This window comes from Diadema setosum, chromosome 8 (genome assembly GCF_964275005.1).
Source record: "Diadema setosum chromosome 8, eeDiaSeto1, whole genome shotgun sequence".
Classification (NCBI taxonomy): domain Eukaryota; kingdom Metazoa; phylum Echinodermata; class Echinoidea; order Diadematoida; family Diadematidae; genus Diadema; species Diadema setosum.
The window spans coordinates 2724240-2741300 of NC_092692.1; the positions used below are offsets into that span (position 1 = coordinate 2724240).

Consider the following 17061-nt stretch of genomic DNA (forward strand, 5'->3'; position numbering starts at 1 on the left):
AAACATTCTTATTTTAACTATTGTTCACATTTTGTTTATTCAACAATACTTAACATCTATTGTACGGATTCAAATTTTTGCAGTGGTTGTTTCTATCCCTAACTCATATTTTTATAACTATTTTAAAGCACCAATGCTGGGGTTTTTGTTTCATCTGCAAATGGCAAATCAACCTTTAAGCTATGTCAATAATGTAAAGGCTACCAAAAAGTGTATGAATGATTTAAGCAATTAGTTTTTAAGTTGGTAATAATATGTTATGAACCTTAGGTAAAAACAACCGTAATGTTTTATGTGGCAATAGACAAGTGAAGTATAGGAGAAGAGTCAGGTGTGATTCTCAGAAAGACATGGTAATTTTCAGCGGTGATACACCTTCGGCCGCAAGAACTGACTAAGTGTTTTAATCTCATTCATATTAAATTAGTGCTTTCCTTCCTTAAATCTGTACTTAATGGCATGTGGCCCTGAAAGGTGGTCATGGGATGTAGCCTTTCTCTCAGCTTCATTATCTTCAATAATGTAGATTAAATGTCATCCTTTCATCACCATTCGTGAGCAGCCACCTGCTACCATGTATCCCTGCTGTTTTACACCTACCCCTCCCTCCAAATCCCCCCCCCCCCCCACCCCTTGGAAGAATCATACACATAGACCAGAGAGATGATACTATCTATATAGGAAAGTCTTTGGTGGGAAACCCTCATTTTTCTTCGGGGGGGGGGGGGGGGAAGAGGGATGAAAGACTGCCTAATTGTAATCTTAAGACAAGTGGCAGCACACAGCACCATATGAAATTTAAACCACATGGATAAAGACATTAAAAAGCTCATCCTTAAAGTGATCAGTTTGAGAAGCCTAAATATCACTATCATCATTTAACATGATATATAGCTTGTGGTAATATGTAACCACGGAGCCACAGAATGCACTATTCACTATGTATTTCCAAACAAACAGATAATAGCCATGTAATCTGCAAAGTGTAACATTTCCACCTTCCTGCTCCATTATTACATCCTTGAAAGATGCTCATTTATCTTCTTATATTATTAAAAACTTTTCAGAAGCAATTTCCCCTGCCAGGAAGAACACAGCTGCTCCCCATTCCACAAGTCATGCAAGACTGTTGCCATGAAGATATCTTAACATTTACATTTTCAAACCAAAATGGAGCTGATAGTATGATCAAAGCAAAAAGCAAAAATCTAGCGCAAAAAAAGAAAAGAAAATGCAGACTGATAGATTTGTCACTGCATTAAAAGATGCACTCCTTAGAACCAAACTGAGCAACACGCTCCTCGTTGTAAATTTGGGGCCTGCAGAATATTTCAGGTTTGGACATGGCAGATAGCTTCAGGCCACACTTTGTTTGTTTGAAGGAGATACATCTTGGATGAGCTTTGCATTTGTACTGCATTGCCTTTAGGCATCGCGTGAAACAGACCTTTGTATGAATGACATGTTGACTTACAGATAGCAATATCTGATGCGGGACGGGATTTCAAACAAGTGGAGAGCTAATGAACAGAAACAGCAACAAATAAGAATACACCACAGCTATAGCACTGCCATATTTTCATCCCACTGAGAGCCTCAGAATTTTGCACACCAGGGACTTCTTTGATTGTCCATATGTACATCATATTCACTGTCATTCAAGATCATTTGCATTCATACATTCAACTTCATCTATGCTGGGCCCTGTTTTATGAAGAGTTATAATTATATAGTTGATTTCGATTGTAAGTCTATGGCAGCCTGTGTGGTAAGGAGATTTATAATCAATCATATCTCTTGATTAAACGGGGCCCAGATTTCATATGGAATTCACTGCCTTGCAAAGTTTTTTATCATGTGTCAAATATATTTCTTCTCTGTTTCTTTTGTAATAATATAATGTCCATTCAGGATTTCCTTGTTGGTATCTTTCTTTGTTTGTTTGTTTGTTTGTTTTTTGTAAATATGGTGCTCGAAAGGATTTGCCATTGGTTTGCTATTAAAAAAAAAATGGCTACATTTTTAAATCAAAATTAGAACAGTCTTTAAAACTCTACCACAAGCAACTGCTTGTGCAGAGCTGATCAAACAAACCAAGAAACAAGCAGTGCAAGCAAATGGCAGCATCCTGAAGGCAGGTCCTGCGGGCTGTAACACAACATTACGTATCACATGTCTTGCCAATACACTGGCAGCATTTTCAGTCATTTTTTTTTTTCATGTCTACTTTTATTTTCGGTATATGAACTCATGCACAAATCTCAGTCTTGATTTTTTCCATATCTGTTTTCATGCACTTTCCTTTGCTTTTTCACTTCCTGTGTTACTTTCAAGTACTCGGGCTATATAGTACTTTGTTTTATTCTCCTGCATGGATCATTTCTTCACTAATATCTTTAGCAAAGGATATTTCAAATTTGACTTCTGTGACAATGGCTAATTGAAAATTAACAAGCAAGCAGATTATATTACTGTGAAAAGAGTTCTCTTGACTGGACAGTAATATACTTGTTTTACAATGATAGGCTAAGTAGTCATAGCATTTAATTCTCTGGATTTCATACCTTCATCATAGAATCATTGACCACAAAAGTGATCTTCTTTCATTTGTTTTATTCCCTTCTTTGCAAATATGTATCAGCCATGCTTAGTTTAAAGATGGGCCATCCCTTTTTCATTTTTCCCAAACTATTGTAAAGCTATAACATTTCTGTGATATTTGAAGGTTGTTAGCCATTAAAATTCAAATAATGCACCAAATTCTCACCGTAACGTATTCTGTGTACGAGGCACAGCTGCATATACTAATCCTCCTGTGGTTGTAATATGATAGATATTCTTCAAACAAAAGATATGCATGTTAAAGCTGTCAAAAAGCAAGAATTCACTAGCTTCTTTTACTTTGTTATCTATGGCAAATAACAACACACTACTTACATGAACTATATAAGTGCATCACACAGGTCTGTAAAACTCAACCAGTAGTTTACATGTGTAATTTTCTTTGTGGTACGAAATAATTATACAAATCTCAACGGTCAATTTAACTTAACAAATAAAGACCCTCTTGAGTTCAAAATTTACAAGTTTCCAAATAGTGTTTTCTTCAATACCTAAGTGTTCCCACCAAATTTTCAAAAATTTGCATGCAAAAGGGACGATCTATCTTTAAAACCTTGTCTTTCTCACTTCTCTACCACACTCATGAAACTAATTGAGAGTAGACACTGCAAGTGAAGTTACAGCTTGCCAAAGTACTGTTGACCGTCACACACTGAGAGCAGCGTCTTGCAATTAAAAAGACATCTCATTTCCATGAAAAGCAGCCATCAGCCCTCAAACATAAGCCAGAAATTCTAGGAAAGAATTTGCCGACATGGAGATATTCGTGTTAACTGATATACCCTGATGCATTTTTAGGCTTATCGATGAGTCACAATCCAGGTGCATTACATGCTACGTACGTACATTCATGGAAGATATGCCCGAAGCATGCTGTCATATTCACTAACTATACTGTTCATCATCATCAGAGCTAAATCGGTGTTGTGCTCTTTTCATGAAACTCACAGCTTAGATAAATCATTAGTCTCATGTGGCATGCAATGAAGGCCAGAGGCCAATTTAAAGGGAATTTTTTTCCCGGCCTTGACTTAGATTTTTTTTTATGAAAGTGATACATTGAAAAGTGCATATGATATGTATGTATTTACGCCTATCTGTTTATATGTATGCTTCTTCTACTTATGTTTTTTTTTTTTCTCACATTTAAAATTTAAGATTTGAAGACTTGTAAATCAGCCACTGTTGAAATTATGTGTAATGCACTCCCCTTTTTTTCAGATGGAGGTTCCATACGTAGAAATATACTAGTTAGAGGATTATCAAAATTCTTTTTTTCAACTGATTATTGATCAAGTCCACTTGAACATGAATAAGGAACATCAAGTTTTGAGAATTATGTGATTTAAATGTTTTGAGCATTTCTCTATAGAACTAGTTTTGCAGTTTTGAGAACAAAATGACTACCACAAGTTGATAACAGACGACGATGAGCTAAAAAGTCATATGATACAAACAATGCTTTTATTTCAGTTTGAGTGTTAAGATCATGGTCTATGATTTTGGGATAACATTGCCAATAAGGAACTCCCTATTTCATAAGTATTAGTTCTTTTAAAGAAAAGTAAGTGACTACTTAAGGTGGGGATAAATCTCTGATTTCTCAAGCAGAAATCAAACCGAACACAAATTTGGATGATTAAATTGTCAGAAGTACAGATTGGCATTATTAACAAGGACACAGGTATCCCATTCAGATTTTTTCCCTCTTTCTTTAGAAGGGATTATTTGCAAAAGGACTAAATATTGCATCTGACACTTGGATATATGTAATAAGTTAGAACTGATGTTTTTTTCCCCAGGCTTGAAATATCAGTTGTAACATTCAGCCACATGTAAGTCTGAGCTGAAATTCTTGTTTGCAAAGAGTGAACATCCTTGAAGAAATATTGCCCTATTTTCTATCTGTTATAAATAAAACTCATGATGCCTGTGATTCCCCCCCAACACACACACACACACACACACACAGAAAAAAGGTTGTGACATTATGTCCTAGTAATACATTTTTTTCTTGGCTGCTTTCACCCTTCCCCACAAATCACAGATTGGTGCCTTCTTCTTGATTAACTTGTGTTTAGTCGTCATAGCAACCCAGTTTTCAGAGACCAAGCAGCGGGAGAGCAAGCTGATGGAGGAGCAGCGAAAACGTTTTCGTTCTAGCAGCACCCTGGCCAGCAACAGTGAGGTAGGGAGCTGCTATGATGAAATCCTCAAGTACATTGGACACTTATTACGTCACGCCAAGCGACGCTTCCGGCGGTGGCGGAAACGCATGCAGAGCAAGCGCCAGAGGAAGGTGATGCCAGCAATATCATTACGACGGAAAAAGAAAAGGACCAGAAGTGTGCATTTGCACCACCACTTACACCATCACCACCACTACCATTTTGGAAATGGGAACTCCCAAGCCCCAAGGGCCAGCCCAGAAGATAGTGATGTCAGCTCCTCACCCTCACGCAAGCATAAGCTGGCGTTGCCGTCAAGTAATGGTAGTGCCACCTCCCTCCAGTCCATGAACTGCTGCACGGAGCAGCTCTCCAAGCTGGAACCAGTTCCTCTCCACCAGGGCCAATTGTCTTCCCCGTATCACATGACCACCACGCTGTCCATTCACAGAGCGTCGTCCATCAACTACCCCACGACCAACTCCAAGGACCTCAACCAGGCCGTCATGTTTGCCAAGATGGCGTCGGAGCGCGAGGGCGGGTCCCCGAACCCAGGCACCGTGTCCCCCAGCAGGTTGCAGGAGAAGTGGAGTGAGTTGTGTGGGGGGAACCACATGAGCAAATATAGCAAGTTACCACCAATCAAGACTGACAGTGCCAAGGGTGAGTAACATTTACCCTTCCTATCTCTCCCTTCCTTCTCCTCTTCCTCTTGAAAGAACACGATGTGTCCTGGTATTCAATTATGCCCTTAAACTTTTTATTCTATTATTCATATGACTGGATCCACTTAACATATTGTTTATATCTGTTTTTATGCCTCCGCCACGAAGTGGTGCCGGAGGCATTATGTTTTCGGGTTGTCCGTCCGTCTGTACGTCCATACGTCTGTACGTCCTTACGTACGTCAGTCCGCATTCGTTTACGTGATAACTTGAGTAATATCAACTGGAATTTTACCAAACTTGGTCCAAATATAAAGTATGATGGGGCAATTACTTGATTAGATTTTGGGTGAAATCAGCCAAAGGCCAATGGTCAAGGCCAAATCATGAAATTGTATCCGTTTACGCGATCAAGGACATTTCACCAAACTTTGTCCGAGGATGATGTATGATGGGGCAATTACTTGATTAGTTTTTGAGTGATATTGGACAGAGGTCAAAGGTCAAAGATCAAGGTCAAATCCTAAAATTTATCTGTTTACGTGATAACTCAAAACTGGATGACGCAGCTTTCACCAGACTTGGTCCAAGGATGATATACTAGTATATGCAGTGCTTGCATTATTACTTTTAAAACTTGATATATACATCTATTACCTAATGGAGATTCTCTGGGAAATTTCCAGTCAGAAGGTCAAAGGTTAAGGGTCAAAGACCAGGTTTAAATGCAAAAAGAAATATCTATTTTATACTGTAATTACACTCTTTCTTCATACCTTGAAAATTACTCAATGCATAAACTTATAAAAGGGTCTGTCAGAAGTCAAGTAAAAATCCTCAATTCCCCAAATAAATGTACCTGCACTCTTAGACAATTATAGCAGACCTAGTTAAGGAAAGTGAACATTCAAGATATTTCTGACAAACCTGGCATTTTAATATTTTGCCAGTTATGTGAAACTGTCATCACACATTGTGAAGACATTGTACTATACACCTATTGGGAGAATCATGCATTATGGCAGAGGCATCAGTCCCCATAGCGACATTTCTAGTTAATTAATTAAGCCATTTTTTTGTTACACAGTAATAGTGTTTCATATTTACTTGTATGAGGTCTGTATCATTCTTTTTGTACAATCCAGTGTTTGTCATGTATCGTTTGCAAGAAATATGTAATTTTCCTCACTATGTCATGGATATAATGTATGAAAACGAGTGAAAAAGCAAACAAGATGGACACAGACATTAATATGTGTTGAAATCTGATCCTCATTTATGGGTCACTAAATTGGCAACATCCTCTATCACCTTTCCTTTCTACAGACTCTTTGGTGCCATCTCACCCTCCCCTCACACAACGTCTCTCAGCCCCGCCCCTCACCCAACCAGGCTCCCCCACCCACGCCCACCTGACCCCGCCCTCTCCTTGCCGTGCAATGCACTCTTCTTGCCCCGTGCATTCACCGTGTCCGGTCCACACCCCGTGCCCCACCCACTCCCCCTGTTTCTCCTCCAAACACTCCCACTCTCACCCCCACTCCTGCTCCCACGTCTGCACCACGACGGAGCACCGGTCCGAGGAGTACGAGATGAGCGATAGCTCTTCCTCCTCGTCCATGTCGGACGACAGCGACTCTGACTCGGACGCGGAGAGCAAATCGGAGCTGAAGGTGCGGCGCCGGTCCTTCGGGATACTGGGTCAGATCACCTCCAAGGTGCAGGAGATTGTTGAGAGCAAGTACTTTATGAGGGGTATTCTTGTCTGCATCCTGGTCAACACACTCAGCATGGGAATCGAGTTTCACGGTCAGGTAAGGAAACCTTTTTAATGCCTCCGCCAACGAAGTGGCCAGAGGCATTATGTTTTCGGGTCGTCCGTCCGTACGTCCGTCCGTCCGTACGTCCGTCCCGTTTTGTTTTTGTCGATATCTCAAGAACCGTGAGGTGGTTTTGCATCAAACTTGGTATGAGGGTATATCCTGGGGGGATAATACTTTGATTGGATTTTAGGGTCACGGGGTCAAAGGTCAAAGGTCACAGGTTATTTTGTGAAAAAAAAGGTTGAAATTTCATGTTTTTCTCCATATCTCGCAAATGGTTCAAGATATCTTCATGGAACTTAGTATATATGCATGTACCGATGGGCAGTGATTATCTAGGGAAGTTGGGGGTCATGGGTCAAACGTCAAGGTCAACTCCTCAAAATATCACTGCTTTCCTTATATTTATGCAATGCCTGAAGGATTTTCTTTTTAACTTGATGTATGCATGTATAACCCAATATATATTCTGTGGGAAGTTTCTTGCCAAAAGGTCAAAGGTCAAGTGAAAGTGCTAAATTGCACTTCTTCCTCCATATCTGAAAAGTACCTCAAGGTATTATCATGAAACTTACATATTTATGCGTGTTCTACCTAACAGTGATTCTCTTTGGAACTGTGAGGTCAAAGGTCAAAGGCCAAGTTTAGATAATACTATTTTACCTTTTGATACTGAAATTATACTTTTTCTCAATACCTTGAAAATTACTCAATGCATAGAGGGTCAAAAGTCAAGGAAAAATCATCAGTTCCCCCAAATACCTGCACTCTGATGTTTTAATCATTCATCCAATTAAACCTAGTTCTAGGAAAGTGAACATTCAGCACATTTGTGGCAAACCTGTCATTTTAATATTTTGCCAATTGTGTGAAACTTTCATCACACATTGTCAAGATATTGTACTATAGACCTATTAGGAGAACCATGCATTATGGCGGAGGCATACACCAGTCACCGTAGCGACATTTCTAGTTTTTTTTTGTCATTGAACAAACTGCACTTGAAATTGAGCAGTTACATTTTGTACGTTTGTATTTTCATTTTTCTTTCAGAGGGAAATGGAAAGGAGTGAATTGTATAATCTTAATTGTGTCCTTTAATGTTGAGACTTATCTACCTTGCCAACCATTTGGTCTGCTTATATGTTTTTTTCTTCATGTATTTACTCATTCATAGTAGATACACACGTTAGTTGAAAGTCTTGTCTCTGTTGAGCACAAAAAAAAAACCCAAGCAAATTCGGAACATTCCTTCTCATTGATTTCATTTTGGCTATTCATCTAAGTTCAGAAGAATACATTGCATTTTTTAAGGAATTTCAAAAACTTGTTTCTAACCCCATAACCAAAACAGCTTTGCATTAATCAACTGTCCAGAGCTCCCTGAAAGTTGTTTGGAAACCTTAATTCTGCACCAGAAGTGTGAGTTGATAAACGCACCCCAAGACGGCTTATGCCATGGGACTTCATACTTACCGCACACTGGTTACCAACGTCACAGACAACCCCAGACACCCACACAGGAAATGTGACAACTTTTGACTGGTCCCGCAGAGGGGGCATGCTGATTGCAGCTTGGTAGAGAGCCCACCACACTTAAATCCACTGTAACCCTCTTGTCAGGAGTTGTAGTTTATTGGAAGGAAGATGACTCAATCACATGCTGTTGGAATCATTCAGTACTTTTGTGCCCACATGTTATATTTCTCAGAAATTAGACAAGGAAGGTATTAACACAATTGTAACCATGGGTGTTGAATGCATCAAATTTGCTAACCCTAATCAAGTTACGATAACTTATAGTCTTAAAAGAATCAGATATGCTAGAAAATGCTTATATCTGATGAAACTTTGGAACAGCTCTGACATAATGCTGTACACTCTACACTCTCAGTGTATATCGGTACGTAGGATCCAGTTTGCATGCTTTAGTTGTTTTTATGTAGGGCAAGCCTTGAGCAAGCTCTCTGGGTGTCAGTACCAACTTTTGCATAATGATATGCAAAGAAGTTGAATGAATTATTAAATCAGCATATTGGGTATGTTCTTATGTAGCAGTCTAGTTGAGCACATTGCTCTGTTGTGATGAGGCTGATTGTATATGAGAGTTTGCAACCCTGCACGTAAACACTTTTGCCTTGACTGTGTCTTCCCGTCGTGTGGGAAACATTTGCTCCCAGCTGCCAGCGAATCATCATCTCTTGGGAGAGATGCTGGTGCAGGTTGATCATCTTGCCTAATCCATGGTAATAGAGTGCCAATGATAAGCCAAGGTTGCCATTAGCGCATCGTGCAGGAATGATGATACATATGAAGCGGGTGGAGGGGCAGGGAAAAAAGAAAAGCAGACATTGCAAGTAAATGATGAAATTGCTATCAACTTTTTTTTTTGAAAGCTGACTGAAATCTTAAGATAAATTCCTTTCATTTACTTTTGCCATGGTAGAAGTTTAGTGAATTGTTCAGAAGTAGCTTCCTCATGTTTATGATCATAGCAAGATACAGAGAAAATAGCCATCAACAGCTAGCCCTCTGAAAGAGATTTCATTATGTTTCAGATTGCACTAAATTGTCCTTGCCACACTTTGAGTGTCATTGGAAATTTTTATTATCATTATTTGAGGACTGGTGTTACAGCAGTGAGCTGTTTGAAGTGTTCTTTCAATCAGCATGACCGTCAAGTAAATTAAAAACAGGTGAAAATCATCTTACCCATCCGAGCATGAACAATTACTCGAGCAGAAGTTTCCACTTTTACAGTACTTTAAAATTTATGGTTTTGCTCCTGAGGATGGTAAGGCAAGTTCTTTTATTTGCCCATTTCTACTGACTGCAATTCAATATTTGGAATTAAGCTTGCATTCTGCAGCTTTTGTAATAATTAGCAAATCAGTCTTTGCAAGCACTCTGGTCATCAGGGACATTGTCTGCCTGTTACAGACATCTTGTAGTTTGAAAGCAGACAGAAAATTTGAATATGCTAATAACCCAGACATTTTAATAATTGGAATGCATTTTGTATGGCAGGGTTGTTGCTCAGGTCACTACCTTCAGATTTGGTTTGATAAGAAGAATGTCTGTGAGAGATTGTATCCCCTTGGATCTCAAACCTGTTGAGATCAAGTTTCAATGAAATCTTCATCAAGAGTTGGTACAGGCTATCTGTTGTCTCAAAAACATTGAAATCTAAAAAAAAAAAAAAAAAATAGCAAAGTGCCAGACTTAAATATCTCAGCCATTCAAAAACCGATTTTCATCAAATAAACTTTTGATTCCTCTTAGAAGTGTATGCTCTTTGATATTGCATATAAGTGGTTTCTAATACCGGTAATCTCACAAAAAGTTAAAAACTGAATCCACATCTCAAACAAAGCTATACCATCCCTTTAAAGGACAAGTTCACCTTCATAATCTGCCTCATGCTTGTGCTGTGAGTAGACCGTTTGGAAAAGTTTGTTGTTGTTGTTGTTTTGTTTCCCAGGACCCCTTTGCAGCTTACCCCATAAAGCTGTTACCGTAACTGGTAAAATACCGCAAAGTTTGCTGATTATGTAACTCTGATGTCATGAATAGAAAGCTATGGCATTACTTGACCACTGTGTCAGGCAGTGTAATTGGTCAAGATGTCAGTGGAAGGAATGTCACATTGTGTAGCACCCCTCAGAAGTTTTATGAGTCTGTTGACATTTACAAGACATTCAATTCTAGGAAGTGAGGCGGGAATACGTAATGGTTCATTTGGTTTCCGGCCTCTCCGTGATATTTTTTTTTTCACTGTTTCTGGGAAAGGCAGGTGTTTCCCATCATAATGTATGAAGGATTTGATATCTACTAGAGATGACATTCTTGCTAGCTTGTGTTCACATTGCATTTGTCTTTAAGAGATTACATTTGGTACATGTATGTCTTGGGCAAAGATGAAACATGTATTATCTATGTTTGTTTGATTTGAGGTAGTCTTGTTGGGTACAGGTAATTTTGAATTTGGGTGTTCCATATGTGAGGTATGCTCTTCATTTCCAAGTATCGATCAGGCTGCATGACATGACATGTACTTTGCTACTAAAGTTTGCACATGCTTATTGTGGTAGTACTTATTCCTTAGTAATGATTTTATTCTCCCCATCCAAATCAATGAGTCTTTATGGTCTAGATTGTCACACTTTTGCTGGCTGCTTGTTAAGTGTATTATTTCCTATTTTGAAAACATCTGACAATGATCTAATATGGTTAGACATAATGGATTTTCATTTCCCTGGAAAGCACCAAGATATGTGAAGTTTACACATGCTTATAATGGGTTGAATGTAGTTCCCATGTATCTTACTACACACCATATAAAAACCACACTGTTACCTGTGATGTATTGTAGACAAATCACATATTTTGCAGAAACATCCACAGAGAAACATATACATACATTCCAACACACACACAACACACACACATACACACACACACACCTACACACACACACACACACACACACACACACACACCTACACACACACACACACACACACACACACACGCATGCACTCACATGAGCACACACAAATATCTTGCAATAATTATGTAAATGCACACATATGGTTTAAACATAGACACACATTCCTGCATTCCTTTTGCATGTACAAAAGTGTATCTGATGTTACTGGGAATTATCCCATCAGCAGTTGAGACTTGAGGACTCTTGCCAAGTAACCTCAACTCTGCCATGCCTGGTGCTTGCATGAAATGAGCCAATTTCATGGTTCTAATCATGAAGGGGTGCACAGAGCATTATATATCCATCGATTCTTGGAGTTGGCGGAGTTCAATGAGCTAGAAAAGTTTAACCTGCTACATGGTTCCATGCACACAGTTCTGTGTTTGCAGCTGAAAAGGGGATAGATGTTTAATATGTGCACCTATTAGACCAGGACATGCATATAGGCTACTAATGTTGATCTTTCCCAAGATTTGTAAGAAGGGAGCTGCTTTCCCAGGGTGCAGAAAGAAACTTTGTCCCAAATTTGGGGGCAAGGGAGGGGGAACCAAAGATTTGACTTGCTTTTATTGTCTTTTTGTGACCAAAATTAGTATTTTGTTCATGCCTATTTTTTCTCTGTTCTGAGAAATATATTGTGTGTGGAGAAGGGGGATTTCACTTGTTGAAATTGTTGATACTGATGAATTATAATATAAGCAATGGTGATAGTAATTTTGTTATTTATGATAATAGTGATGATGATCATCATCATGATGTAAGAATTAAAATGGTATTACTGAATAGAATAAGGCATAAGCTGTACTTCAAAAAATTTGAGAAAATCAATGTTTTGATATGATGATTCTGAGAAGTACATGTACTTAGTGAAATTTTTGAAATAGTGAAAATTTTGCTATGCCCAGCTAATATAAATTTCTCCTTTGTGTAGCATTATTTGTTCTCTGATGTCCAGTTGGCCTGACTTACCTCACAAACAAAAGTTTCTTTGTCATCAGGTTTTTACAAAAGTGAATAAAAAGAAGAAATTCACAGTGATGTCATAATGAAAGGTCTCTGATACTGTCATCTTGTGAAAATTGTAAAGGTGCAAATGCATAAAGATTGCTATGATGCTATTTCTCTTTATGTGCAGCTGAGTTGTAGCTATTGGTGCCATGAAGAAACAGATAACCTGGCAGAAATTATGTTCTACTCTATTTGAAGTCTGATGTCGGGTTATCACCCAGCATGAGTAGGGGTTATTTTTAGCCACTTTGGTGTCCAACAGTGAATGTACTTCATTGACATTTTGTATGCACGGCAGGTGGAAATAGATACTTGCGCTCCTGTACTTTGGATGCAATGAAGTGCAGGGGAGTTACAAGTCTACTGTGGGCTGTACTCTGTTATCATGACCTGTGTAATGGGAGAACAATGAAGTTTAAAGTGCAGTGTTACCACAAATGTCTTCTGTAAAAGGAGCACATTGGGAATTAAAATGCAATGATAATACATGTCTTTAAAAAAAAGCATTTAAATCTCAGAAGAGAAATGTTCAGTTTGCAGTCTGTACTTGTCGTATTCCTGTGCCCCCCCCCCTTTTTTTTTTGGGGGGGGGGGTGGGGGGAGGGAAGGTGTATGCTGCAGAGTATGGATGTTCATTTTCCTGCTTAATCTACAATTTTCTTTTTGTGTGATATTGCTCTGTACTAGGAGTGATTTTTTTTTTAGCTGTCCTGCCACATACACAGATGTCTGGATTTTGTTGTTTGTTTATTTGTACAATTATTCAAAATAACAACAGATTACCATCAGATATAGTACCAAAGCACCCATAGCAACAAATAATAATCTGGATTTTCTGTTGGAAATATTGGTACATTGTCAATTGACAAGGAGTAAATGTCATTGTGTGAAATGTGTGTCATAATATATACATTGACTTGAAACAATTTTGATCATATTAAATCTAAGAGAACATGTACATCCAACCATCAATTTGTGAGTGAGATGTATGACAACAATATGACGGCAAACTTAGGCCAAATGTCAGGTTATATCTCCGACTTTTAACTCCTTATGCAAAAGTCACACCCAGACATTTTTTCATCTCACTTTAAGCGAACTTGCTTGATACAAGCATTTTAATAAATGCTAGAGGTCAAGGTGAAAGTCTAGAATGTCACTGTTTACCCAATAATTATTAATGAGAAAAATTCAGTGTAAGTTTATTATATGTAATACTTTGTCATTGATACTTTGATTAGCTTCTGGGCAGAACTAGATGAAAGTTTGGGGTGTAGGTAATATTGAATTTGGCTGTGAACATAAAAAGCATAGGGTTTTAATGCAATTTCATCTTGAACTTGTTATATCATGCACAATTCAGGTGACCATTTTGAACTCTTGCTGTAGCATACTCTTGAATAGTCTTTTCTGGATCCATCTACTGTATATGCCATATAATTAGTGATTTTTATTCTTTTATGAATCGGGACTTCCCAACAATTTCCGTATTGGGGAGTACAGTAATGAACAGAGAAATTGTTTAACTGCATGTCACATTCATATTGGGATCAGAGTCAATGTTTTCGCGTGTCTTTAAATTTGCGAATGGCAACTGACTCGCAAAATTCGTGAAAATAAAAACCTCGCAAAATATTTGTAAATATATCTATACAAATAGATGGCTGTGTTCTAGGATGTTTCAGAGTCAGTGAATATGGTTCTCACTTTCATGGAGGCAAGAAAAATTTTCTACCACAGCGAAAAAAGCACGGCCAGTCATGCTGGTCAATCATGCTGGTCAAGACAGCTAGGCTCCCAACCCAGCGTAGCGGTCAGGCTAATGGGATGCCAATTACATGTCTACTTGTCCATCAAGCACATTAGGCTGGTCACTGGTCGTGTCAAGCAGATGTCAAGATTGCCACCTCAGTGACAGTGTAAGTGGGAGAGGGCAGCCCAGCGGATTAGAACAGTGATTTGGCTGCAGATTAAAGAGCATGCTCAAGTGCCATTTGTTCTATTTGACCACACAGTCTTTGTTAATCATTTATCTATTCATTACCTTTGTCTGGGGGTAGAATTATGTATGTTGGTAGAAATTTGGTAGAGTTCAAGCTGAAAGGAAGTAGATACTTCTCATTCAAAAACACAAACCATGTAAAAAGAAAATAGAACATATCCAGTGAGAGATAAGCCCAGTGTATTAGGAAAGTCACTTAACCTTAGACTCCAGGGATGTGGGTTTTTTTTTTTCAGCCTGTCCATATTTTACACAGAATGTTGATTCTACTCATTTTTTCTAAAGCTGAAGATTAGTAAGTATTCCTCATTGCAAAACATGACCAGTGGAATAGCAGCCCAGTGGATTGGGAAGAATGGTTTGATCACATGTCTGTTTATTTATTGATGTGAAGTTGGGGATGCGGCTTATACAGAGATGTAGCCTCATTGCCAGCAAATATAGAGCGTTATATTGCAGTGCACTCAAGCAGATACATGTGCACTCTCAATTAGTTAGTATTGATTACTTTGATCAATTACTTCCTCATACAAGTTACTGGACCATTTGCCTTGCTTTAGAAATGGTTGCCAGTACCATACAATATATTCAGGCCTCAGCTTGGATGACACTCGTTAATGTCTGAGGCAGGGGCGGATCCAGGAATTCCGTAAAGGGGATGCGCCTTTTTTATTTCTTTTGTTTTTATAACAAAAAATAAAGAGGGGGCATGCGCCCAGTGCGCCCCCCTCTGGATCCGCCACTATGAGGTGTTGCATAAAACAAATAGTAAATGGTTTTTAGTGAAAGATGAGATGCTCTGTTTAACTCTGCTTCACTGTGTTGAATGTAGTATCTCATCTGTTACCATGAGCACTATCTTGTTCCATTGCCGACATGACAATGAACAATATATTTGTTATATCATGATACTGTAGTTTTGGAGTCTAAATAAGGAGAGAACCTGTCTTAGCCTGCCTTGATAGAGGAAAAAAAAAAACAGTGATAGAATCACTACGGCACAGCAGGTCTTCCTTCGCAACATACACTTTTACGGGAGAATTCTATGCTGTAGATATGTCATTGTGCATTCAGTGTGAATAATCTAAGGGATCAACAACAGGAGCAAAGCATTCTGGGATATTCTATGAGGGAAAAAAAATATATCTACAAAATCATTGCAAATGATACCAAATGACAGAACAATGATAATCTAAATACAATGAGTTGAATTGTTCCATCTTTTTTTCTTTGTATCTTAAACAATGGTAAAATCTGAGAGTCCAAAGATTTGTGAGGCATGTTGAGATGTGATTAGAATATGCAGCCTGTAATACACTTGGGTGCTCACTGTGCACATTAGAGGTAAAAGCTGCATTATGCATGTTAAGTGATGATGCTGCGAAAAACTGCTGCCATATAAAGTTCACACAAGTTGAAGACACGTGTTACCCTCTGTGTAGTCGAACATGTCATGACTTTGTTGTCAGGAATACACAAAATTTCTGTTCAATTATGCAGATTTGAAATGTCATTTTGAAAGGTTATGAGTTCTACCCATCTCATCTCGGGACTCATTTTCTTCCTTGATAGCATTTCATATTTGTGGGATGGAAATTCTGTGTTTCTTCCCTCACAAGTTAGCATTTATATGAAGAGTTTAAATGCGAACAGAAAACACCAAATTACAAATCATCCATTTTTGTCAACTTGAGGTATTTGAGATTGAAGCTGCTGAAAAAAAAACACACACAAGAAACATATATTTAAACATGTGTGATGATTTTAAGAATGCTCAAAAATATTTCTTATTTTGTAATGTCTGTCATTTTTCTTCCTACATTTTTGATGATGACCTTACTAAAAAACTTTGAAAATGATGTTCATCTGTGTTTTGCATTCAAACTTTTGTATCAATCTATCAAAACTAAGAATACTCTAATGATAAGATTATGGTTTTTGAATGGATGGCTGGAAATGATTTTGGCTGCTTCCTCAGTGTGAAGACAGGGCCATTCTATGGATGTGTCTGTAGAATGGTTCATTGAAATCTTACATTCACATTGCAGTGGCATTGCACATAACCTCCGGTCCAGAATGTGCTAATGCACTGAATGTTTATAATACATTGGCAGATTGAAATATGACCAACAGTAATTACGCTGAGTATGTATGGGGCACAGACTGGGGAAGGTAATGAAAATCGCTAAAGATGTGCACCTCAGAAACTTTGTAGTTACTAATGAAGATGCAAATTAAGAGTGTTGTTCCCCGACGTGGAATTGATGTACGGTGTAGACGAAAG

General features: G+C 38.4%; 1 protein-coding gene across 1 annotated transcript in view; it reads left to right on the forward strand.

Moving 5' to 3' along the window:
- The window catches only part of LOC140231521 (voltage-dependent T-type calcium channel subunit alpha-1H-like), a 173849-nt gene that overhangs the window by 38028 nt on the left and 118760 nt on the right, over positions 1-17061 (forward strand). Inside the window, exons 6-7 of the mRNA XM_072311655.1 lie at positions 4670-5453; positions 6782-7269. Coding sequence (XP_072167756.1) covers positions 4670-5453; positions 6782-7269 — 1272 coding nt within the window. The remainder of the gene's footprint in view (positions 1-4669; positions 5454-6781; positions 7270-17061) is intronic.